This window comes from Corvus cornix, chromosome 6 (genome assembly GCF_000738735.6).
Source record: "Corvus cornix cornix isolate S_Up_H32 chromosome 6, ASM73873v5, whole genome shotgun sequence".
NCBI classification, from domain to species: Eukaryota; Metazoa; Chordata; class Aves; order Passeriformes; family Corvidae; genus Corvus; species Corvus cornix.
The window spans coordinates 7,073,492-7,101,074 of NC_046336.1; the positions used below are offsets into that span (position 1 = coordinate 7,073,492).

The 27,583-nt window shown below is 39.5% G+C and overlaps 1 protein-coding gene across 1 annotated transcript in view; it reads left to right on the top strand.

The window, feature by feature from the left end:
* Positions 1 to 27,583, top strand: part of GFRA1 (GDNF family receptor alpha 1) — a 137,403-nt gene that overhangs the window by 82,971 nt on the left and 26,849 nt on the right. Inside the window, 3 exon segments of the mRNA XM_010408555.4 lie at positions 16,040 to 16,149; positions 21,222 to 21,356; positions 24,403 to 24,581. Coding sequence (XP_010406857.2) covers positions 16,040 to 16,149; positions 21,222 to 21,356; positions 24,403 to 24,581 — 424 coding nt within the window.

Below are 27,583 nucleotides of genomic sequence, written 5' to 3' on the forward strand. Positions count from 1 at the left end.
GTGCACAGCCCTGCTTCTCAGGACAAACTGGGTCCTTTCCCCTCGTGGGGTCCCTGCAGGTTGTCACACAGCGCTTATCCAGTGGCATACAGGGCCTCCTCTGCCCTCAGGAAATGCTTTGCTCCCACTTAGCATTGTGTATGTTTATATTAGAGCATTGTTGTGCTAATTTCATATTTATGTAGTCGTGCCTGAGAATCCTGCTCATTTCTAATGTGTAAATTTCTTGTAGATTATCCAATTCTGTGAATTAGCAAACAAGGGAGATAAACACTATTGTAAAATGTCAAGGACACTGAAGATATGATCTAAATCTTAATAAGTACTTACTTATGCCTGGTAAAATATTTACTTTGAAGTTTGTTTATGAGATTTCCACTGCTGGTCTTAAGCTTTTTGCAGTAGCACTTCAGATGTGCTCAAGTGTTGTTCAGAGGTGAGGAGGTGAGCAGTGCCCTTCGCTCCATGGCTTTGGGGAATCTGGAGACACGTTTCCTACTGACCACAGCAGGAGCAGATTTAAATCAGAGCAGTCTGACTTGCATTCAGCACCTTCACTGCTGATGCTGCTGCAGTTTATGAAAGCTGGGTATGTGTAGGCTTGGAACAACCCATTTTCTATTTCCATGTTGTCCCATTAGTATTTTTGCTTGTATGTATTGCCTTGCCTATACACAGGTCTTGTTAATTAGTAGAGTTACAGTATCTTTCGTGTGTTTTCTGCCAAACTGTCAGTGTGAAATTGGAGAGAGGGTTTTATATAGAGACTTCTCCCCGTTATTTGGGTTGTAGTGTTCTGGAATTAACTTGTTAAATTAATGCCATTACTTCTCTCATGACTGTGTTTTTCTTTGGTCAGTTTTGATCTAATGTTGTCCCAGCAGTTAAGTTTTTAATGGTATTTTGTTTAATTTAGCTTCGTGAGTCTGGTGTTGTGCTTTCTCCATTGCAATGTTGCAGAGGAAAGCTTGGTAAAATCTCTCCCTGAAGTTGCAGCCAGCACTGGGATGAAAATGGATTTATTTGTAAATAAACGGTGGCTTCTTTTGCTTTAGAATGTCAAAATTAAAAAGTTTTGGCTCTTCCAAGGCTCAGTGAGACCTGGCTATGAGGGTGAGGGGGAACACTGGTACAAGGAAATGGGTGGGCAGATGCCTGCAGGGTGTGGGACAGACTCCGTGTGTGCAGCTCTTAGGTCCTGTGGACGTCAAGCAAGCTGGATGTGTTGCTGAGAGTCACCTCACGTTGGTGTTACAACCTCCTGGGCTCTCTAAACTGCTGGTGGTTTAATACCTTCCCTCACTGCTGTCATGAAGAGGAGGAATTGGCACCAAAGCTATCCCAGCCTATAAGGCAGTGAAAGACATCTTTTCTCTGTGACTTGTTGTGCATTTAAAGGAAATTGGTGAGATTTGTTCTCCTGGTCCTGCAGGAAAACAGGGACTTGGGCAGGGCAGGAATGAAATGGGAGATCTCCTCCTTGCTGTTGAAACTACTGGCACTGATAAATATCAGTCCTTATAGTAATTTCAGATACATTTAGAATAATTAAAACAGTAATCAGTAGGTGTGTAATTCTTACTGTGATAACTTCTATTTCATTTTGCAATCAGAAAGAGTATCTAAATGGCAGAATAATTTGAAAATATGTTCTGCCTACTGTGAAGCCAGATAATTTAGAAACTGTTATTTGCATGCCTATTACACCTATTAAAGCCTTTTCATAATGCTAGTTTAGACAAGGGGTAAAAGTTCCAAAGGTTTCCTGAAAATATGTTCATAAAATGGTTTATGAATGCTTCTTACTCAGAAATACAAGATGTGAGTCTGCCTGTACTCTGTATAAGATATCAACTGGGCCTGTGTAAAGTATTTAAACATTCAGTTTTGAATGCTCTTGAAAAGCTTTATCTTGGTGTATGTATCACCAAATCTGTTCTTGAAACAGAGCTAAGAGCAGGGAATCTGGCCAAACTGTAGGTACCACTAACAGAGATGGCAGGATGCTTTGCTTTTTTATTATTTTTTTTATTCATTAATCTATCTGTTATATAACAAATTCTCGATCAAGGGGAAGAAGAGACCTGAAATGTCAGGAAATGCAAATATGTTCTGACTTACGTAAACAATCCTAATTTTCAACTTCATCAGAATGCTGAATTGTTCACTTTCATTATCATTTGTCTACTGCCTCTACTTGTATCCCAGTCCACATCCAGCTCTGAAACAATTGTAGTCTCTCAGGCATGGCTGTCAATGCTCAGTGAGAAGAAGAGCAAAAAAATCCAAGAAGAAGCCATTAGAGTTCTTTTTTGTTGTGAGCATAAACAAATCTAAGAAAAGTCAATGTACCATAGAAAACTTTCACCAGTGATGTCCTAGAATAGCACAAACCTCTGAGGAACTTCTTGATCTGATCACTTCAGCCAACAATTAGAAACTTGAGAAAGGTGACTGGCATGTTTTAAGAATATCATCCTGTTGTAAATGCAGGACAGGGTGCTTCATATTTGCCACTATCACATTTGACAGTACTGCAAATACTATTTTGCTTAGTAATAAAAGTGTGAGTCATTAGTTTGGTCTTTTTAATAATCTGTGTTTTGAATTTGCATACTAGGGGTTTTTTTCCTGGATATATTCAGAAGGCACTGTCCAGAATGATAATGATACAGACACATTATTTATTGAAATAATACTGTCAATTCATTCATGTGGTGCAAAGATCAGAAAAGAACGGCAGCATTTTTTGCTGATAAAAGAAACTAGTAAGAGCATGCTTCTTGTCCTCCACAATAATTATACTCAAAATGACTGGTCAAATCATTGAGGCTCATTTTTGAAGCTCAAATAGCCAGAAAGAAGTTCTTAACTAACTTCAGAAGACAGTTGTCTTCTTAATTTTTTGCCTTTAGTTCTGCAAAAAGTACATGTTGCTCTCTGCAGCTGTTTGACACAAAAACCCCCCAAAATTGTTGCATAACATATTTAAATAACTTCTTCTTGTGGGATAGCTGAAGGATAATAATGAAATATCCAATTAGGTTCCAGTACATGGGTCATCTCCTCGAAAATACATTGAAAAATGTTTTCAGCACTGTGTGTTCAGAGAGCCAAATCTTTACAAATGCGCTTTCCTTGGTGTGTTCTTACCTCTTGACCGGTTTCTGGTCACCTGTCCTATCCAATCTTAATTTAGTTGCAACTACCCATGCACGTCTGTATGAAAGATATCTGCTTCTGCAGGTATCAGAACACTGTGTGAAGATATGCAAACGTTGTCAGTGCAGAGAAGAGTTCATCCACTGGTAACGTTAGAACAGAAGCTCAGCTGCTTGCTGCATTTCCTGAAAACATCAGAAACTTGCCAAGGAAATAATTTTCCTTCATGATATTCTGTTGAACACTTTTAATGATCATTTACCTTGGAAAGGGGGTCACTGTGTCTGTGCTCCTTTACCATAAGGCACGTGAAAACCTGCAGGTGCTTTACCCCTGTAACCTGTTGGTAAAAGTGGCTTCTGTGTGAGGCTTGTGGACTGTTCCTGCAGCAAGTGCCACTGCTGACTGCAAACCCTGCACCCTCGTGGTTCAGCACTAGAGACAAGTCTGTGGTGAGATGTTATAAATGTTCAGGCAACCAATTTTGTCCTGCTCCAGGATGGGGGGAGCCCAGCATCTTGTGTTAGGAGGGAGCCATCCTCAGTTACAGCATTAACAGGGAGCAGTGCACTGGAGGGATGTGTGGGAGGAGATGGAAGAGGGGAAGAAGAAGCCCTTTTCTTCAACTTTTCTATTCCTTACACTCCTCTTCCATTTTTCTCACTTTTTTCCCCTTACTTTTCTTTTCCTCCTGCCTCTTCCCCTCGCTTAGTCTCCTTTCATCTCTTCTTTCCCGATCTTCCTGCAATTATCTGACTTTCAGCGCCTCTCTGACATGGTTGAATTCTATTACAGCCACTTACGGTGCCTCCTCACCTGCTTCTCTGCATGTTGTGCTTTTCCTCCCTCCACATCCTGCCACGGTCCAGTGATCATCTGTAATTCAGCAAATGAGAGGGAAAACAGAGGTGCTGCCTCCCTTTCTAAGCCTTGTAGCTGATATTGGTGACAATTCAGTTGGTCAGATAAAAGCCTGAGAGCTCACTCTCAGCCTGACTCTAGTTTTGCATGTTAAAAGCACACTTGGTGGGTATTTTCATGAAGGACTCAGTAGCATTATACAGTTACAGATAACAGAGCTGGGTTGGAGTCCCTCCAGGGCATTTATATCAATTTGGCACTTGGAGCACTCCGGCAGCTCCTTGAGATGATTGGTTTGCTGTGGTTATGCAAAACCAGGACAACAGCACAGTTTTTGTAATGCTGTTAAGGACATTAAGAAAAGGACACTTGATTTCTAGAGAAGTGCCGGGTGTGCCTGCATTCTGTGTTTGGAGACTGAGTCAGGGAGTGGGTGCAAAACCTCTCGTGCCTGACTCACCCTGCAGTAGGTGTAGGATGCTTGCAGTGTAGTAGGGTGAGCCTGAGCTCTCTGCACCTGCACTCAGGAGAGTTCCTGTGTCTCTAGAATACCAAGTGGGACAGAAAAAATTGGAAATCTACCTTTTGGCCCATGCCCACAAGCTCACCTCACAATAGCCTGAATTTGAAGAGTGATTTTTATGCATATATGTATATACAAGCATGTAAATGTATGCATATATGTATATATTGCTAGAGGTTTATTTATTTAAGTGAAAAAAAAAACAAAAAACCACCAACCAACCAGGTATTCATTCATTTTAATGAACTAATAGTGAGGCATGGTGACAGTCCAGAAAATTCAAAAAATGGGGTCTGAGGGGAGGTGGGAAAGAAGCTGCTGTACTCTGCAGAGGAAACTTGATGGTGTAGAAGAATATGTGTGTGGGGAATTGCTAGCCTGGAAAAAAATATTAATGCAGTCTCTGCAAAATAAGCAAAAATCTTTCAAGAAAGGCAAAGTAAAGATAGAAAATGCTGCAATATTGTATTGTTTTCTTCCCTTTCAGTCCCTTACATGATTCATTACTTTGATGTCTTCTGTTAGCAGAGTAAATAGACATAATATTGCTCTCCCCTCCCCCACAGAAACAAAGGTAATTTAAAATTTTTTCCATCTGAGTAAAACTCAAAACGAATCAAGAAGTTCCTCCTTATAAGATATCCATAAATCCCTTTGGAGTAAAAAAAAATCCAAACATCCAGCAAAATAAGACTGCTTTGTCCCTGTTGAAGTGTGGATGGATCTCATTCTGCAAGTGCCAAGATCTGCTTGGCTGGCCCTCTTTTATACTCTCTCTGTTCAGCTTAAGAGGGGCTTGAAGATTAAAAGCTTGCTGGGTGGTTGACATTTCTCTGAAAGCGGGAGAGACACAAGGATACAGTAATTAGAAAAAGGGCTCTGCTTTAGTCCTGCACCCAACTTTCCCTTGGCTTTGTGCTGTACCAATGAAGAGTGTTCATGCTCCAAGAAGCAGTAACTAGAGAGTGTCTTCATGCTGAGGTCCCTTGTCAGGCAAGCTCAAAATTCTCCAGGCAGCATCCCTCCAGTCAGGTGGATCCTCTGCTGATCAGGTTAAAAATAACCTGTGGCGCTGAGTATTCCATATTACCTGCCTACAGGGTTGAAGAAGTGAAAGTGGGAATAAAGTGTGCATGTGTGAACATACAACAATCACAAAATAAATTTGGATACCAGTGGTTCAGGTTTTATAGGCTGTATTTAGATACCCTGCTTCCATGGCAGTCTCTTTCTTGTCAAAACGACTCAGTGAGCTGACTGAGGTACTTGTGACCACTGCATTTCAGCTCTAAGAACCTGGGGGCATTTGTATTATCTAAATGTGGTCCTTCAGAGAGCTGTTTAGGTTGGAAAAAACCTTAAAGATCAACAGGTCAAGCCATAAACCAAACACTGCCAAGCCCACCACTAAACCATGTCCCCAAGTGCCACATCTACAAGTCTGTTAACTACTTCCTGGGGTGGTGACTCCACCACTTCCCTGGGCAGCCTGTTGCAGTGCTTGAAAACTCATTCCATGAAGAAAATTTTCCTAGTATCCAATCTAAACCTTCCCTGCCTTCCAGGCACAACCTGAGGCCATTTCCTTTCATCTTGTTACTTGGAAGAAGAGACCCACCTTGCTACAACCTCTTTTCAGGTAGAGAGCAATAAGGTCTCCCCTGAATGTTCATTTTGTTTGAAAAGCCTTATTTTGTTAACTTAAGTGGAAAAGAAAAGCTGCCTGTATAATTTAAGAAATAAGAAGACTGCAGATTGGGAACATGAGCCAGGGAGGGGGTTACAGCAGGGCTAATGTGACCCATTTTGTTTTGTTGATTTATCGGGGGGGAGAGATTAAACTACAAATGTTAATTAAGCAGTTTCACACATGTTTAGTCAAAAATATTGAAATACAGGACAGTTAAATTTGGCATTAAACTTTAATAGAGATCTTAATTTGAAGCTACTCATGTCCTTACCGTTTAGCAAGCACTTAATTGCTTTGCTGGATGGGGTTCCACTAAGAGTACTGCTACTGCTGATCTTTTGAATTGTTAGTTGAGAGATTTCTGTAGAGAAGAGTTTAGCATCCACTGGTTTGCATGAGTGGTTTCCACCCCCTGATCTATTAGATGTGGTGAAGAGAAGATGTGTTATGTGCACCCAGTCACATTTGGCCAACTTGCTGTTCCTGGGACAAAGAATGGGTGTATATATCACACCTTTTTGCATGCATTTTCTTTAATAAATCAAAATGGTTTTTGTGTTTACCTCACGCCATGTTTATGCTACAGGCAAGAAGCTGCTCTGTGTTTAATGTAACAGATCTATTCTATCAAGTCCATTCCCAGTGTACTTCCTCTGACATCAGTTACTTCAGTGGATTTATTCCAGGGGAATATTTGGCTCTTCCTGTTCTGTGTAGGTAAATCTTCAGGCAATGCTAATTAGGATAATGTCAACTGATTCTACCATTCCATTATGCTGGACTTTGTAAAGGTTATTTATATCATTCTACATCAGGGCCCAGTGAGAGAATATTTCTGGTGGCAGTCCATCTATTAAAATAGCTGCAAGAAAATGTAAGCACTGGAGCTAAAAATAAAACTCTGTTTCTCAACAGAGCAAGTGACAGCCACATGCATATTTTCAAATTTTAGCATTCTAATGTTTACTGAATAGAAATTGCATTGATTTCATTATATTAATAAAAACTACCATGTTACTGGAGTAACTCCTGTTAAGTGGAAGCCAGATGTAAATGTACCAGTGTCTGCAAAGAGTTCTCAGCAGAGGTGGTGGTTGTTTCCTCTGCTTTAATGACCTGCTGGCTTTAAAACAAGTGACACAGAAAGGGTTTTCTGGTGTGTGTTTACTGTTGATGATAGATTTTCTATGTGAGCTAGCTGTGACCCTTGTCTAAGATTATTAATAGATGACCTTACGTGCACACATTTGTGCTTACATTATATTTTTTCAAGCACATTCTATAAACCATTAAAGGAAGCTTTTCTGTTGCAAAGCACAAACGACTAAGAACTCTGTTAAATTCAAACTGTATTATTTGAATGTTAATTCACTTTCTTTTGTTCCATTTCAAGCATAAATCACAGTTGTTGTCCTCTCAGTTACGATGTTCCCTTTGCCAATTAGTCATTATGAAATGGTGGAGATACATCTCAGTAACTGCCCATCATGCAGCATTGCAAAATATTTTTCAGAATGGACAGTTCATTTGAGAACAACCTCTGTAAATGTCTGTGTGTATCACAGGCTGTCAGCTCTCGGCCTCACATTTTTTTTCTCCGCCTCGTGTGTTCACAATTTTTTGAGAGTGGAGTCAAAACACAAATCTCTTAAGACAGCACATCATCCTTAACTGGTAAAAGTGGTTTGTTTTCCAATTTTACACTACAAATCAGTGCTTTCTGTACTATCATTATATATCCATATTACTTCTAAAAGTAAGTAAAACATGCTGAATAAGATCAATGCTCTCTTAGTTTGCTGCTGCCAGAACTTCTCGTCTTGCTGTTTGGTGGGGCTGTTCTGTGCATGAAAAAAAATGGGTTCACACAAAAGAGACTCTACTCTGCTTTTATCTTCTATATTTCTGGTTTTGTATTTATTGTCTTACTCCGAGGTTGGAGCAGTATTTGGAGTAGCTCCAGGATGGGTTTCAGCCATGTTGGCTGCCTACAGACCCTGCTCAGTTGAGTACAAGCACACACTGGACACCTTTTCTTTCCTTGAGCCACCTCTCTGACGAGGGGACATGGAGTTGTTTCCTTCAGGAATGTCACCACACATACCATTGAGATATTTTCTTATGCAAAGAGCATCACTGTATAACCTCAAGAAACCTGATGTTCCAGTTCATCTACCAACAAAAACTTTTCTGGTAAAGAGAGAATTTGTATTGGACTTTTTAGATTATTTTCCATCTCCAAACTCCCATCAGTTTCATGCTTGAGCTAGTAGTAGTCTATTATAGTTTATTCAAGTGGTTACAGGCAATATTATTGCCATGGATGTCTTTCTCAGGTACTTGGAACCACATCCTTTCAGTGTGCACCCACAATATAGTTGTTAATAAACGCTGAAGTGTCCAGTGGCACACTCAAGGACTTGCAGTGGCACTACTTTTCCTTGGCTTGCTTTTTGAGAGTGACAGTGATTTTCTTAGGTTACCAGCCTGTAATTCAAAGACCATTCTCTTTGCTCAGCTGATGAAGTGAGAGCAACTCTACTCTCTACCCATAATGCAGTAGTTCTTCTCTGAGTAGCATCCTGTCAGGAGATGCTGAGGCTTGGGCATCTTTAAAAAAATGCCAGTCATGTTTATTTAGAAGCTTCAAATTAAACAGCATAAAGGAAATTAAACAAAATGAAAATATACAAACTCATGGTAGCTGGAAAGCAGTTGGTGGATTTGTTCATGTTGTTGGAGAGCTTTGGTACAGAGACAGGTAGACTAAATAGAAATCTTACCAGCATCCCCTGATAAAATCACAGGCTGACAATTCAGCCTGTCATTCTGTAGAGGACTCTGACAGAAGTGTTTTCTTTGCAGCTGAGAAGACAGAAACACGTTATGAATGCTTAAGGTCGATGCAAGGAAGCAGAGCCCTGCAAAACATGCTTAATATAGGTTTGGTTTCCTGTAGAATGTTTTCCAGATGTTCTCTCAAACAGGCCTCTAAAAAATGATGTGAGGTAATTTTTTTTCTGTGAACAGAAAGAGAAAATTCTGTTTTGTGTCACAGCATCTGAAAAATCACTGTTCTAATTCTTTATTGCATTACCTTGTGCTCAGGATTTTCACCATATTTCTCAAAATTGGCTTTATTATACAAAAGGTCAGTAGTATATAAATATTTATATAACCCAATTTCAAACAAATCATACTTGTTTAGAATCACTTTTGAGCTTAGTAGTTTCCCTTAAACCCAAAGGAGATCTAATATATTAAATTAAAATTACTCTCATGCATGGTCTTGAGTTGCTTAGAGGATTTAATTACCATTGATAAACTATGACATTAGTGTTTTGTTAAGTTCTTTTGATTTTCTATAGCAGGTACTGTGTAAAAAGATCTAACTGGTCTTCAGCAGATGACACGAGCAAAGGGGAAAGGATAATAACAGAACTTACAGATAATATTAATAGAACTTACTTTATTTTGCTTTGCACTAAGTTCAGTAAAAGAACTGGGTGTAAGGTACTAATTTGTTAATAGAAAAATAGAAAGAACACAATGTTTGTACTTTTAATTTTAAAATACAGATATGCATAGGTGGAAATGCTTTTCATTTTGCGTGATTGAATTCCAAAGAGTTAGATCTCCATTTTATGCGGTATTAGATGTCCAGGAGGCCCCTGGTAAACAAGAAGCCTGAGCAGTAACTAATTGCTGGCAAGTGTGTGGGGACATGGCACAGACAGCGAGCTGGGTTGAGTGTGGGTGCTCTGGAGGGACCAGCCTTGGTGGGCTTTGTGCCTGGGCCTGATGCTCTGAGCAAGCCCTCGTGCTGCTAGAAGGCATCTCAATGAATCTTGTGTGGTCCCTGCTGTTTGATCCTGTGTCTAGTTATCCCACAATCCAAATAGGCTGCCTCTGTGTAACTGGGGATTGTCCATATTTTGATACCAGATGAACAACACAGTTTTTAGAGATAATTGAATCCAGAATCAAATATTTGCTTGGGTTTAGGCTTCCAGTCATTTAAAATAATAAAACAGCAGCAAAACCTGATAAAAACCAGATTCTTTCAGTTAGTAGATGGTATTTGGGTCTAAAATCCTGTAATGGTTTCTGCCAGTGTTGGAAAAGATTTGGATCAGCTCATGTGAGAGAAACTGCCTTCAATATTCAGGTCTTGGGAGGCAAATGGTTTGCCATCAGAAATCTACTTTTTACCCTTCCCACTCCCCAAAAGGTACAAATGCTGAGCTAGGTGTCAGGGTGCAGCATGGGGTGGGGGCTTCCTGGGGCTCATGGGGACTCCAGGGATGGGCAGGACAGAACCTTTCAGGCTCGGGAGCAGGGCAGTCCCAGGCATGGGGCATCTCCCTGGGGACAGACTGGGACATCCCCTGTAGCAGACCTGGCTCATTAGGGACCATGGCTGAGTAGGCAGGGCAGGACTGGGGGGGGGGGGCGGAATAGAGACTGAGGTCCTACAGGACCACTGGGGCAGGGGCTGAATGGGGTCCTGGGTCACAAACTGGGTGGGGGAAGCCCCAGGGGTTGGCAGGATCATAAGTGCCCTCAGAGCCTGGACACTGTCATTGTTTGAGAAGGAGGGTAGCAACCAAACAGAAACCAACCTTTTTGTTGGAAAAATTTAGCAGGGTTGCTCTATAATAAACACATGGGAAAGTGACCTCTTAGATAAAAATGTCAAAATTTGTAGTTGCTCACAGGTGCTCAATAGTGTGTGTAGACAGCTAAGGAGGTGTGAGATTTATTAATATTACACAGCTCTAGTGTCCTTTAATGAAAAAAAAGATGGATCAAAGCTACTTTATGCAGGGAGAGTCGTCTCTTGTTACGGAGCTCTTCTGAGGCTTTTTTTGTCCCACTGGTTGAAAGAGTTACTTATGTGGCCTTTGCCTCATTTTCTCACTGTTTATGAAAGGGAAAATGAAATGCTTCTCCAACCATGAAGCCATCAGTTTGGCCACACGCCAACCCCTCCTGCCATTCTTGCATCCCAGCAGAAGCAGCACCACCCCAGCTGTATGGGTGCTATTTGCAGCCAGAGTAGGACACTGCAGTAGACCCCCACAAAAGAGGAACAAGTGTTTTGACTTGTTGTTTTTTCTGTAATGGTGCCGTTTATCACTATGACACACATTCATTGACTTAGTCTTGCTTTTTTCAGTGCTGGATTTATACTTCTTTTCTGTTTTGAATATTGATGCAGCACTTCCCTTACGTGACTGCACTGCCAAATGGTGTCTAGACGCTGGAGCAGCTCTGACTAATTAGCGTAGTCACCCCAGTCTCTCAGCTCTGGCATTTACGTACTCTTTAAGTTACTGCTATAAATAGATGCCTAAACACAAGCAGCAATGTAAGGAGAGGTGGCAGTGAGCATGCCCAGACTTCACCTGACATCCCTGAGGTGTGGCACAGGACAGCTGTTGCTCTCTGCATTCCCACCAGGGTGAGTGGTTGTAACCACTCTTGGACATCACAACTTAATATGTGTGCAGCCAGCAGGAGACCTGGGTTCAGTGTCTTGCTTGGTCTGAACATCACCAGTGCCAAGGCAAGGTGGAGACATTTCTCTCCTCAGGGGCTCAGCCCTTGTGTACCAACAGTACAGTCAGAGAGAAAAAAAGCAGAGCAATCAACACCTGCCATCCCAGCAATGTGGGTACTTCTTGGGGAGGATTCTGACTCAGAGAGTTGCTTTCTGATAGGCCATGATTTGCACCCAATCCAAACTAAAAAGTATAAAAGTTTTCTGCAACTTCACAATTTATATCATACTTTTAAGTATTGCACCAATGCTAAAGCTGAATTGACCAGCCTTAAAGAGGGAGCACTGATAAATATCAAAGATAACTTCAGGACATCAAAGAACTTTCACAAAACCTTGAGAATAAAAAGTAGTGAAAATCTAATCAATGTTACCTATGCAACGGGCTGTGCTAATATAAAATTAAATTGCCTCAAAAATTATATGCAGATTAAATACAATACTGCTATTAACAAAGCTTATTTGTAAGCAAAATATGAAAGTTTTGATTTATCCAGCTGAGTGTTTGAAGAGACACTATCATAAGGAAAGCAAATTAACTTTGCTTCCTTTGTATTTTTAACTATTACAAATTATTTTACTGGTACTAATACAAAGCATTAGAGAATAGCAGGTTTGGGATTTTTTCTTTTCAGAAAGGCTGTTTGTTGTTTGAGCAGATTTTCTTTGAATTTGCCTATGGGATTATGGGATTATTCTTATTTTTCCAGCTAGTGGTATACAAAATATTTAAAGTAAGCTCTTCAGAACATCTGCAGGTTTTCCAGGGCTAAGATAGGACTAATTTAATTTGTGCAGTTTCTGCCCTACAAAGAGATTTTTTTTTTTTTTTCTTTCTAACTCTTCCTGGGAGAAAGATTTCTGGGTAGTACCCCTTATTTATGCAAGGAAAAGGGAAGAAATCATAAATGCTGCTGTGCACAATGAGGATTTTGTGACAGAAAAAGAAATTAATAGTTCCTTTTAAATGTGGTCCTGGTACGTGGTATGAACAATATAAAACTGCCTGTCTTTCTCTCTCCAGCAGTGAGATATGTCTGTATACATTGCAGATGTAAAACTGTGCACACCTGAAGGTGCATGTGGCAAGCTCTGTTTGTTCTCTAGATAACAAAACTGCTCAGTCATGGCTTAGAAACTCCTAACTTGCCACCTACTGAAGTGCCTACCAAGTTGCCTCCTGCTGAAGGAGCACTGAGTTAACACCGTGTGCCTATTTTTTATAGGGCTGCTATTATCAGGTTGCTCTGATTCCACATCCCTAAAAGCATTGTCTCTTTTACCCAAACAGTTCTTAATATTCATGTGCAATACTTTAGGATTAATGGTTCTCATTAGGCTAATTTGTCTTTCTCTCTAGATAAATAGCAGTACCGCTGTTTTGGTGTTCACTGATGAGCACACTTTCCTCACTGCCAGTCGACTGGAAATGTTTTGGGCTACATCTTCAGTGGGTGTTAATCAGCAGATCTGCACTGAAAGTATTGGAGTATTTTATGGCAGATGGAGGTCTCTGGTTTTATTTTCTGGCCTTCAGTTTATCTCCTGTACAAATGAATCCACATGAGTATCAGGTGTAGTTAACAGCTCAGGAGAGGGTGAGAGCTTGGATTGTGTGAAGTTTGGATGACTTGCTAGGGAAGGGGTGTGTGATAATGTCCAGTAATGCTCAGACCAGAGCTATCTGAACTATATTTGACTTACAAAAACTGAAATGTGCAGTGTTGTCACATCATTACTTTTTATGACCGCAAAAAATTCTTCAGAAATTCACATGGAAATCAAGCTGTATGCAAAAGAGATCAGCAGAGCTATTTTTAACCTCCTTTAGGAACAACAAATAAGTTCTTTAAGCAGGCTGGGTAGTAAATGACTGGTGTTATTCCATAGTTATCAGTCCTTAAAAACATTTAGAGAAGCGGAGTGTATTAAATGATCTCTGGACCAATGCATCTAATAACCTAAGGGAGAGCTGGACATTTAAGAAGAATGAAATGATTGCAAGAAGTGTTTTCATGATTATCGAGACGCTGATTGTATAATTCCACTGCCAAAAAGATTTATTTGTGGTCACATAAGTAATGAAATTTAGATCTGAGGAGCTACTTTGTTTTAGAAATGCAAGAATACTGTATATACAGAAGGCTTGCCCTTCTGTTTATACATGGCAGAGGTTTTTCATACTAGATAGGTGTAATAGGCTCTATTCTGTTCTGAACTTGACTTCATCCAGGTATTAGTAGAATTAGAAAAATCCTTTGAAACTGTCAACTGTCTTTGTTCCCAATTGATCCAAAAGCTGGATTTGAGCCACTATCTTAATTACTGACAAAGAGAGGAATCACTGCAGTGACAGAGGGTTTCCTTTCCCAGACTTTCTTCATGGTGCTGCTATTTATCTCTTCCCATACCTTGAGACCCGTTTCTTCTCAGCCTGTCTCCTGGTAGATACAGTTTATATTCACCAGCTAAGTAGGGGGTTTATGTAAATTTAGAAGTTTATGTACACATACACATAGGGCAGTAGGGCATCCTGAAGGCTCGGTAGAGAGATTGACTTTTTTAAAGCTATTAAAGGCAAGTGGGTACAGATTTTCATCTCAAGGTTAAGTGGTTAAATAAGGCAAGAGAGGGAATGAGAAGCTTAGAGTTGACTATGACTTGAAGGCAACCGTGGATTTGCTGGTGTCAGTACAGTTAGCAAGAGATGGAACTGAAATAAGGCCATCAGAACAGCTCCCATAAATTCAGGTATAGGTTGCATGGAGTTTATTTATAGGATGCTTTCTCAAACTAAGCCTCTGAACCTTTTGATGTTTGCCCATCGTTACTTTCAGGTCAATTAATGATGTGTATCCAGTCCCATTCCGGGGTAGGTAAAACAATAAAGCAAACAAAGATAATGAGTCTCTGGAGCATGTAAACAAATAAAGTAAATCACTTGCAAATCACTTGTTTCTGCTAACTTTTGTAGGGCTGTTGCAAAACTGAAAAAGTGCATTTATATTGCAAACCTGCATAATGCTGGAGCAGTGATGAAAATTCATAGATTGTACTATTCTGATTTTGGGAGGGCTTTGCAAAGATTAAGCATCTGATCCTGAGACATTACTGTGGGTTGTCAGATGAAAAGGAACATTTTTATACCTATTTCACAGAAGAGAAGATTGAAGTAGGGAGGTGATTTTTTTTTTTTTTTCCATGCAGATAAAGGTCTAAATAACACTTTGTAAATAAACAAAAGTCGCTACTCCAAGATTATAAGGCTAAGCTGAGCAGGGGAGCACCTGTAGGATGTGGAACCTTGCCTCACCTCATCAATGCCTCGCAAATATTACAGACCTGAATGGGAGCATTACGTGGCCTTTAAGTCACAAATAACCAGAAGAGACCGTGTGTATTAGTCCTTTTATTTTCCAACATAGTAGCAGTCAGTTGATCACAATACAGCTTCACTCTGGTCTTAAAGCACCTCCTGTATGTAATCAGTGCTCTCCCCTCCTTGGTCATGGGCAGAATGAGGTAAGTGAAGATAACGTGGCCACTCAGCAGCAGCACTCAATGCAGAGCACACTTTCCTTTCCTCTCAGCCCTGGAGTCAATACTCTGGACTTTGGATGAATGTACATTTTATGAGAACAAATAGATTCTCAGTGCCATGGCTCTGGGGGGCCAAGGAGACCATGCCAGCTGGTCCTGCCTGCTGCCCCACTTCAGCCAGCTGCTCCTGCACGCCAGTCCAGAGCAGGGGTGATCCCACTCTCTGGAAACTCAGGGCAGCACCAAAGCAGGTCCTGCTTCAAGTCTTGCAATGAGTCTTGCTTACTCTGTGAGCACAAACATACAGTTTTGTGTAATCAGTAAAACAGCAGACACTGTGTTCTGGGTAAAAGACTCCAGTTAGAGTTCAGATCCAGGCAAAATGACTCCTCATATGATAAAATAACTCTTTGTCTTTTTTTCCTGGCATGAAAATGCAGAACATTTCTTTTACTAAAGGGCAGGCATTTCCCTGTTTTTCTGTTCCTTTTTTACTGTTTGCTTACACTTTTTTGTTCTGACTTCAAAAATAGATTCTGGAAAGAGATGCATGTTAGAAAGAGACTCTCAATGGCTGAGATGTGTCCAATATGCATTTAAGTTAAAGAATATTAAGCCTTGTCCAAAAATAGAGAGTGTAAAAGGTAAGAATGCCTTCAGGCTTGATTTTTAAAGATACACATTTTTCTTCCTGTTGCAGATCTCGCCTTGCAGATTTCTTCACAAACTGCCAGCCTGAGTCACGCTCTGTTAGTAGTTGTCTGAAGGAGAACTATGCTGACTGCCTTCTCGCTTACTCGGGGCTTATTGGTAAGAGGGCAGGGAAGGGTGGAGGCTTGCTCATGAGAAAAAATCCCAAACTGCATTTTGAAGGCCCATGTGAAATAAAAACTGGAATATAATACTGTATGATATGATACTAGGCCAGTTTCTCCACCTACATGTACTGGCCCTGTTTAGCCTTACAGAGATTCTTGGGGTAAGTTTGTACATTACAAGAAAATTAAGGATGGAAGATAAGGAGAGAAAGGTGCTTGAATTTGAAGTAAATTCAAGCTTAAAAAAAGTAAAGCTTATCAAGATGGTTGAATGTAGGACAGAGGAGTAGGAAGTTAACAAGTGGAAGTGCAGCTTGGTTGATTTTGCAGCCGTCATCACAGGTTGGGATGAACACCTTCAGAGAAAGATACCTGAATTTGAGGTATGTAACAATAGAACAATCCAGCCTTTTATCAATTCCACCTGCTATTAGATTCCCTGATATCCCTCTGTCCACTCTTGTCCACAGTGTTTTCAGAAGTGCCTGTCAATGAGATGAACTGAGACCAAATCTGAAATCCTCTTCCCTCCCCAACGTAGTTGTTTTTGTTTGTTGTCACTTTCCTGAGTGTCAACAGGCACAAGGATGCCTTTATGGAAGCCAGATTCCACATGCCACGCTCAGTATTTGATTCCTGAAAGAGAAATAACATGTCAAGAAGCTGAACGTGTTGTAGAAATATCATAGTTGGGCCATAAATAATAAGTGAATGTCAAAACTCTGAAACAAACAAATTTGAAAGGCCACCAGATAAGATGTTTTTAAGCTTACAGCCTGCACCTGCCACAGTGCAGTAATATCCCCTTCTGTTGGGCATGAAGGTGCCAGCTCAGGCCCTGAAGCTGATCCTGCTGTTAAATAAATGTCTCTGGAGATGATATTGAAATGAAAATATTTCTAAAATAGGTTGGGTTTGCTGAAAAATGACTGAAAGCTATACTCAGTGGCTTATTGTTACCATTCTTATTACTCTAGCAGCTAACAAGTGAGGTAAGTCCATGTGGCAATGGGTAAAATGAGATGTGATGGCTTCAAAGGATATTCTTCTACCACTGAAGAGATTAAGACAGTATGGAAAGGGTATAACATCTGAACAGTTATGACAGACTGTCATTTGACTCTGAAACAGAGAATTGAATAGCCTTGAAATCTGATCTTGTCAATGAGATTAAGAAGTCTGGCTGCTGGCAAGGAGTAACTGTTACTAACAGATACTTCTGGGTAAGAGCTGCCAAGAAGTTCTTGCTGGACCTGGTGAATTTTGCTGGCAGTTTTGTCGGTTTCATTTTTCAATTTAACCCCAAAGATGACCCAGTTCCTCTTGTGAGGAGTTTTTGTGTTAGTGGGGATGACCATGCTGCTGTCACACATCAGAAATGTGGAATGGGTGCCTAAGGAGTTCAAATCAAAAGGAGATCTAGTTTTCAAAGGGAGAAATATACATTTTTCTTCCTTCCTGCTAGCCCCTAGAGACATGCAAAAGAGGAGCTGACTGGTGTTACAAGAGTTTTACTTCTTTGTATTAATTCTTTTAAACCAAGAGATTACCAAAATATTTCTTGTGCTGAAGCAGTAAATTCCTGCTTCTGATACCAATCTGATATGAAAGTGGAGTAAGGCAGAAATCAGAGGTATAATCTTTCAAATGTCTGCTTAGTAGATATAAAACACAAGAAGAAGAGTTAGATTGTGGGTAAGAAGCTGCTACAGATCCATTCATCCATCGCACCTTCAGGATCTCCTTTTAATTAAGATAAAATATTGATCATTAAAATAAAATATTATCTTGTTCAGCCATTTCATTAAATGTAGCAAAAATTGCACCTCCACAGAGTTTGTTCAGGAAATTGAGGCTTCTCTATGGAAGGTATAGTGAATGCGAGTCTCTCCTCATATACAGGCATGTAAATGAGAGTTAACTTCACTGAAGTTAGTGGAATCCCACCTAAAATCTTCAATGGAAATAGAGCTGGGCACAGTTTTCATACGAGATGCTTTATCAATTAAATGGAGAATGATCTGTAGGGGCTGCTTTAATGTTTGCATCAAAGATATGTACACTTCACAGGAATTTTGAAAACTTCAATTCATTGCTTTAGGCTCCTTGTAGTATAGGGATAAATGAATACGTATTTTTAATTAACAGAAAAATATAAAAAATTATTAAATGTAAAAGGAGACTGTGGGTAGCCGTGTTTGAGTCAGTGCTTTGGTTACAGCCTCACTACAGCATCTGGACCTTCTGCACTTCCACATCAGTTAAGATTTGCTCTAACTGCTGACTTCAAGATCTGCTTTAGCATTCACTGTCTGGCACATTTTCCCTTGTCTTGAGCAAAATCCATCCAAGTCCCCTGGAATTCCCAGGAATTCCATGAGAGTTTGTGTGAATAAGCTGGAGTTGCTTTGGGCCAAAGAAACTTTGGCCATTTGCCCCTTCTCTTAGATGCCCCATCCATCTCCTTATTAATTCACCCTAATTTGAGCAACCTCTTGGCTGTGTTTAGGCCAGCTCTACTTTTGTCTAAAATGTGGAGGTCTGACTGCTGACTTTTGAGACCATCAAAGAGCTGTTTGATACCTAGAGTTCAGAAAACCAAACATGTCCTATTTTCCTGCCAGCCACCATGGTTTCTCTGATCCCTTAGTGTCCATCAGCAGAATTTCCAAGATGCCAGCCAGTGGGGAGGGGGGAAGGGAAGAGCACACACAATTGCAGGGAAAAAAGAACATCCACCCCAGGAAAGCAAGCATATAATCCGCTTGGGTTCACATCTGCCCCCAGGTTTAAATGACAGACTGATTTTCTACTAGCTGCTCTTTCAGCCACTCTGTTTTTGCTGGATGCACAGTTTGTGTGCTGTGTACACACTTTCCTTGTCCTGTCTTTCCTGTATTCATCAACCCTAATTGTACCTTGGTATCTGTTACACTTTTAACCCCTGTCTTAACCCATTTTAATTACCTTATTACCTCTTTGTGATAAGACAGTCTTACCTCAGTGACCTTTTTAATTTCCTTAATACCTTTTTGTTTTTTAACCCTTCACTAAGCATTTTCTAATTAGAAGTTTTTTTCAGCCTACTGTTTCCATTTGCAAAATCCTCTTGATTCTCACTTTCTTTCACTTCTTTTCAGATCATGTTGCAAGGCTAAAATAGTGTTCTGAACCATCAAATGGATGAGGGAGGGACATTTTAATGTGTTTTATTTTAATTTAATATCATTCCTCTTCTTATTTATCTACTGCCCAGTTTTCATTAATAATGCAAATTATATTTCCCTATTTTACTAAATTCTGTACCTCCATTTAATGAAATTTGAACCATGCTGTTTACTCATGTACTAATCTCATGTAGAATTTGAGCAAGTATTAGTCCAGCTATCTGTTAAATGCTGCAAGTAGACAAAAGTATGGGATTATAGTAAAATTTAAGAACACCCCAAAACAAGACAAAAGAAGCTTTTTGGGAATTTCACAATGGGACCACATTCATTTTCACATCCATTTCTGTCTTTCTCAGGCCAGCCGTAGTGCCTATTTTCCTTTGTCTCCCACGTCACATATGAAGCAGTTTGCATGTTGATTTGTTCATTTCCCAGCACTGCCTGGTGACAGAAAGGCTATTAGACGTCACTCTGTTATTTGTGTTATTTCTAATGTTTCTTTTTTAGCTTGGAGTTTGATAGCCCCTTCCCGTCTGTTATTGCAGATTCTTGGACCCCAGACCTATGCGCCAAATTTTCTCTCCTAGTGTACACTTTGGGTCTCTAACATTTGTCCTTCATCTCTTCCATCTTCTTAATGACTACTTTGATGTCAGTTTTGAGGAGATGTGATCACATTTCCTCAAGATATATGACCTGTCCTAGAATTGCAGATTATCAAGTGAGGAACATGTTCCCTGAAGCAGCTGGCAGCTGTTCAGGTCTGGAATATCTTCCCGTTTTTATTTAATTTTTCCCTTTTGGTCAGACAAATAAAATAAAGTTTCAAACTTCTCAATCCTGTGGAAAGTTTGAAATATCTGACCTGCTGGGGTGATGCCTTCAGTGAGATTGCTGGCTTGAGCAAATGCTCATCATACAACAGTTTCCTGATCCAGATGAGAAATGCACAGTTGCTGTACATCTTTTAGGACACAAAATGCCTTCTTTGGTTTAATTTCATTCTTGGTTGCCTTGAGTTGACATATAAATGGGAGAATATTTACCCAAGAATTTGTAGCAGTTAAAATCACCCTGTGGTTGGAAAGCTGTTGACAATGTTTAGGAAATAATCACTGTACTGAAGAAGTAGTGAGATATCAGGATTAATAGTAATTTATTACCTGCAGAGAATCTGCTGTACCTTTTCATGCTTGCTGGTTTTTGTTCTGTTCATCACCATAACCCAGGCTGCTGGCAGGTCCCTCATGAGCACCCTGGGGTTAACCATGCTCCAAGACATAGTAGGGCTCCCCTCAGCATGACCAGCATTCTCCTCAATCATGCATTTCAGAAACGGTTTTTCAGTCTGGCTGCAGACTTGAGGAGGAAGCACAGGTCTGGGTACCTGGTCTCTGCCATTTATTTTCAGCTAGAATTAAAACCAGAAAAAACACAAGCGAGGAAGGAAAATCCGAGTTTTAAGTGCAGCTTTAAGGATACAGTCCACGTGTGTTTGATCTGGCAGCAAAGCCCTTTAAAGAGGTGCTCACCCTCTCCCAACCCCTCCCTCCCTTCTGCCACGGTTTTCTACCTGTCAGTTCTGCTGATGCAGCTCTCTGTGGGAATCCTTTTTGGAGGGAAGAAACGTGTCTTTAATGTGTGATTCATGTTACAGTCCCTAAAGTGATTGCATTCAGACCACAGAGGGTGTGAAATATGGCACAGGGCTGGGTGTCAGAGGGTGAGAGCAGCCAGGAACTGTTAAATCTGGAGGTCAGAGCCCTGCTGTGGGTCTGTGTTGTGAATCCAGCCCCGAATACATGACTTAACAAGGGCTGTGTGCCATCTTAGGGTGGAAGGAATGTTCCAGTGCAAAGGTGGCTCACAGTGCTGTGCTTCACTCTGTTGACAGGCACCGTGATGACACCAAACTACATCGACTCCAGCAGCCTCAGCGTGGCCCCGTGGTGCGACTGCAGCAACAGCGGCAACGACATAGAAGAATGCCGGAAATTTCTGAATTTCTTCAAGGACAACATATGCCTTAGTGAGTAGAAAATTAGATGCCTTTTAATGTGTTTCAGGATGTTTTCTATAATTCCTTTACTGCTTAAGTGTGTTATGATACATCAAGGCCATCACTTTGCACTTTGTTGAGTGTGGTTCTGTTGTAGGTGTAAAAATTAAAAGAACGAGCAAGTGTGCCTGATACTGTGGTTTATGGCCAAGATGGCAAACATGAGAAGCTCTCGGAAAAAAAATCAAAATCCAAAGTTGTTTGGTACTGAAATACGTTTACCTCACAGGTCATATTTGGACCTAACAGTCAGGCAGCATCTTTATCACGAAATTGCAACACCTGAGGGGTTTCTGTATAATTTAAGAACTTTATATAAAAAAGACATGTAGTTTAGGATATGAAGGATTTGCCATAAGTAAGTATAAATTTGATTGTGCTTGCAATTTACAGCCAACTTCCTTTTTTTTAGGATATTTGATCTCAGATGCCTGGTTTTAACACAAGCTTGGATAGTAACTATTGTAAAGATTTTGTTAAATTATTGATTTTTTTTTCCTGTCGGACTCACTTCCAAATTAGGGACTATTATAAATTTCAGAATGGCTCAGTGGAGTCAATTTTGGCAGGTTTTCTTTTCAAATTTCCTGTCTGCCTGGAGCAGCATAATTGGATGATGTGGAGTGTGCATCAGAGTTTTAATTTCAGATAGATGAGGAGACCGAAAGAGCTTGGCTTCCCTAGTCTAGCAGAACAGAAGTTGAAAGGATACGTGATTGTCCTCTGAAATTGCATTAGAGGGGCAAGCCCAGGGAGGGGAAGGGATTGCTTCACCTGCAGGACAGCGTTGGCATAAGATCAAAAATGCAGATATTGACCATACATATTTAGGCTCAAAATTGAAAAATTTTTAACCATCAGACTAAAGTTAAGAAATAGGCTTCCAGCGGGAGTTTTGAGGTTAAAAGTGGTTTTAAAAGTCATATTTCATCAGCTTATGCAAAGAAGCAGACATCACTGCTTTTCTCAAAAACAGTAAATTAACTCAGTGATCCAGACTGGCCCATCCAGCCCTACAAACTTGAGCTGATGCTAATACAGTGTTCAGTATTTTAGTAGAGATTCTGAAAATCCCCATTGGTAGATTCTCAAGAGGCAGCATTGTAGTGAAGACACAGGGAGTTTTGTGCACAAAAACCTGAGTTGCTCTGTGATACACTATTTGTTAAGCTTTGGAAGAACAAATCAATTACGCAAGATCATTTAACAAAAGAAAAAGAGAAAAGAGTTCAAAACTACAAGGGGTAAAATTTAACAATATGCCATCAGACCTTCTTCAAGCCTAATGGTGGTTGCCATTTATATCTATTGCAGTACCTCAGATTTTATTCATTTGTGAATGTAATCATTTCTAGAGTGTTACAGGTTCCTTTTAGAACATAAAGACAGAGCGATTCCTTGTCCTTTCTTTTGCCATCAGTACAAAAGCATTAATGAAGACAAATCAAAGACATTGGAGGTTACTGTGAGACAAATTATGTCATCCAAGCTGCAAGATATGTCTTCTTCAGGAAGAAATTAAAGTTGTTTCTGGATTTTATATGAAGCTTTGTCTTTCACAAAGAAGGGCAATTTTTAGAAAATTTTATTTTCATTAGTGGGCCTTCCACTGCCTGGAGAAAATGTCATTAAAATCCTTCCCACTTCGTTTAAACAACACAAAAACTTCTTTTTCTATGATGGGAAGAAACTAGGAATTTCTTGCTGGTCTGTTTTACTAAAGTATATTTCCCCTACAAAAAGGAAAATGAACCTGTTATTTGGGGCATTTACAATAATGATCAAGTTGAAGTTGCTCATTACAGGGCGGTTGGACGAGAGGACCTTGAAAGGTCCCTTCAACCCAAACAATTCTGTGATTCTGTCATAGAATATCTCAAGTTGGAAGAGACTCATAAGGATCATCGAGTGTGATTGTATGAAATAATTGAAGAAGACTAATTTCAAAGGCCAGTTGTTGCTTTGAAAACTGGAAGGATTGCAGGTATTTCTGTGACCCTTCTTGCAACAGTGGAAACAAAGAGTTACTGTGAATTTAGGAAATAACTGCTTTTTATATTGCCTTTTTCAGGGAAACACAAGAAAACTTATCATATCCGTCTTCCCCCTTTGTCTCCATTAATGCAGCTCATTCTAGTGCTTTTTACAAGTTCTTCTCTTTGCATGCTGGAGTTCTAAGAACTAATACCAGAAGAAAATACATCTTTTTCAGAAGAAAATTACATGTAAATTATTTTATAAGGGAAGGAATGCCACTGAGAAGAAGTGTTAATAACTTCCGCATGTTAGTCCCCAGTGAAATTGTTTGATTTCTTGTACAAAGAATTTGAAATAAGAAATCCCCAAATCCTTGTGAATCCCCAAAGACCTGATTAAGAACTGTTTTTCTATTTGTTTATAAAAAACTCCAACCAATTTACTCTTGCTGTAAACACACTCTTTAATCCTGTGAAACTGTGATAAGCTTTTTAACTTTTATATTCTGAAGTTTTAGTTTAACCATGTTTCCCTCACCCAATTATGCAGATTTTGATTGAAAATGGTAAGGAAAAGATTGCCTCAGTTAAACTATTTTGTAGTTATAGGCATATTAGTTTTATTACACCAAGCTGTAGAAATAAATATTTATCCTGTTCTCTGTTTTTAGTTTGCTATATAACATTACCTGCCTGAATTAGGACGTGACATTCAAACTGTATTTTAAATCTTGAAAGTAAATTTTTGAGTCCTTTGGATGGTAACAAATATGATTATGGTAAGTCCTAAAGCTTCAGTCAAGAATTACTGGAAATGTTACAAAGAAGAGGCTGCACCAAAGAATTACGTGACCCCAGATTTTCAGTTCACGTTTCTAATCAGTTCAAACATAAAACACATTTTTCAGCATAAAATTGAGTTTCTTTAAATACATATTTTAAATGTAATAATTATTATAATGGTAATAAAAAACAACTCAGTTCTGCTTTTTGCCTTTTTTTTTTAGAAATAGAAAATTGCCTGTAATTTATTTTCACAGAAAATGCAATTCAGGCCTTTGGCAATGGCACTGATGTGAATGTCTGGCAGCCAATCTTACCAGTACAGACCACTACAGCCACAACTACGACAGCTTCCAGACTCAAAAACACAGGGTCAGAGACCACCAACAATGAAATACCCTCCCACAATGATTCACCAGCATGTGCAAACCTGCAGGTAAGAGAGTTTTGTAGTTGTTGTTGTGCAAAAATGAAAGTTTTTCATAGATACCTGTAGAGTAGTCTCCCACTGCCTAAGTAGATGCCTGCCTAAATTGGAATATCTGTTTATTCCCATGGTTAAAAGCTGCATATATCGTGAGATATCAGACACTCTTATTTTAAATCAGAAATTTGCTTATCTCAAAGTGGACTTTACTGCCAGTTGCTGACTCAGAAACAGGGGATGGTATTTAATTTCTCATCACAGGTTTGAATATGAATGTGGCACTCTCCACATCCTGCCAGGATATGTCAGATTAATTTAATCCCCTGAGTAATCCAAATACAGAGGGAACCCTTAATGTGAGCTAGCATGTCCTGCTGCCTTCTTTCTTACGTTATTGGCATTAAACTCAAGAAGGTTTTTTGGCTGAGTAGGTCTGGATATTAGAGAACATGTGGTGCTACAAACTACATGGTGAAGAAGCTGGGCAAAGATAAAACTATTTTGAATCAGGCACTTTTTAGAACTGGGGTCAAGGTCATGATGTGATTTTGGCCAGTGGCTGTAGCGATTTTCTTTGACACTTAAATTAGGCTATTGATAGGGGATCATTGATTTTGGATTTAGAGGCACATCACTTGCTGAAGACAGTTTTTGCAGCTCTTTGAAAGATTGAAGGACTTGGGCAGGAGACAACAGCAAAATCAAGGCAGGAAAGAGGTAGCAGGAAATGTAAAATGAAAACAACCTTAGGCCAGATTAGAATCAAGCTATAAAAATTCCTGGTGGTTTAAACGCAAAATTAGGTCAGGCAGGGATAGATCAGCTTGTCCTGTTTATTTTTGTCTTTCCAGAAGGAAAATTGCTATGTGACACAAATGTAAGTGTCCAAACTTCAAGGTCTCAGCTGATACCAAGAAAAATTTTTCTGGATTTCTGACTTTCCACTGTTAAAGCATTGATTTTTTACTTCCCTATAAAAAAATTCTTTTTTTTTTTCTTTGTCTTAAACTGTATCAAAGTTTCCATGTGCACTGAACTAGAAACTTTTTATTTCTCAGAGATATGTTTTGCTTCTTAATTTTTCCTGCTCTACTCTCTCTCCTTCATCCTTTTCCAGTTCCTGCATTTATTTTGCATTGGAAAATTGTATCTGAATCAACATTAGGGACATTACAAAGTCACAAAGTATAGGGGGTTAATGATACATGGTGCTGAGTTTAGGTCCTTCTGGTTTTTTTTAATTCTGTTTTTCATACCTGTGGATTCACTATTATTTAAGCTTTGTAAGTTATTGGTAAGAGAGACAGTTGGAGGCATATATTGCTATTTGCAATAGTCATTTAACCAATAGAATATGCTGAAAGAAACGCAGCCTTTTTAACACGAAACTTGGAATCTCTTGCATTTAGAAAAAGACCTTGATGGGATATTATTGAGTCACTTCATGTTATATTAAAAACTTGTATTATGGGAGAGATCACATTTTCCTTCAGTGTTTGTACAGCCCCCTGTAGAGTAAGGCCTCCAGATGCTACCAAAGTACACAAAATAAATAGAGAACTGAAGAAATGGCAAGTGACCACAAATCCCATTGGATTCACTTCAATTTCCAAATGCTCCTTAAGCCTGAATAGATGTTCCTGTATTTTGAAAATGACTTAAATTCTTCTCTGTCCTTGCTCCTGTTACTCTGGCATTTTGAAGTCACATCCCACATGAGTTTATCAGCTGTGGTTTAAAACTCTGCTATGACTTCAAGTGTACCCTCCTGATGTATTTGGCACAAGAAGTAAAGGTCTGTAGGGAAAAGAGGTTCCTTTAAATAAATGATCTCTGCTGTTTGGTAGAAACTATAGATAAGGTCTGCACTAAAAGGTCACTGAAGTTATGTAAATCAAGCAGTTTTATTCCTGTGAAGTACAATATTCTATGCTTACTGCTTCCTTCTCTCAGAACTGAAACGCAAAGAACAAAGCTCTAATATTTTAAAGCATTTTTCAAAAAGTAGTTTATGAACAGAGCCAGAACAAGCCCACAATTTTTAAAAAAGAAACCTATGTTTTTTGGACAGTATGGTGCCACTTTGCATGTGACACTTAAACCCTAATGCAAATTTTATAAAAGAACTGGTTTTCATATTGCACTTGTAGAAGGGTATTCATTCCAAGTCTCTCCTCCCATGAAAATATGCCTTTGTAGTATTTTCAAAACATGAACTAGTGCAGCCAAAAGCTTTTTTATATGCTTAGCAGCTGAGCTGAAAGGTTTGTAAAAGGCAGTATAGCCTAAACGCTGTGAAAAGTCAAATTACAAGCATCAGTCTCAGCACAAAAAGACAGTGGCAGAGAGGGGCTAAGGAAATGGTCATTGAGATGCAACAGGGCTGCATATTCTAGTTAGTGGGTTTAAAAATACAATGCAGGAAGAAAGAGCAGGAAGTGATTGATTAGTATAATATGCCATAGAAATGAGCAAACCCCAACCTCCAGGGGCTGTAAAATACAGGGCACTAATCCGCCAAGAGCGTCACTGACTGAGCAATTTTTGATACATCTCTTCCTGACTTGTTCAAAATGGTCATATAAGAGCAAGAGTGCACTGATGGTTTTGTTGCTGTGCCATATTCCTCTGCACAAGCAAAGCTGGGAATTGGAAAGGTGGTGAATGCTTAAAGAAAATATGAGATACTCTTTGTTTACGTGTGCTCAGTATTTATCTCAAAAACCTGTTGAAGATTTGGACTTTAAAATAATGTTTGTTGTAGTGATTTTGTTTAGAAGTTGTTCTTCACTTCAACTTACCATTGCTATGAGAATTTTCATTTCTCATATTATGGGGTATTTTCTTATTTCAAATTGATACAGCAAAATGTTTATTTTTGATATATGTTTTCCTTATGTTTACATATGCACTGATTGTGTAATATACTCTTTTTTTCTGTCCCTCAATAAATCAGCATTCCATCTTTGCCAGGAAGATGCTTAATTTTGTCAAGAATCCTCTAAACTCTT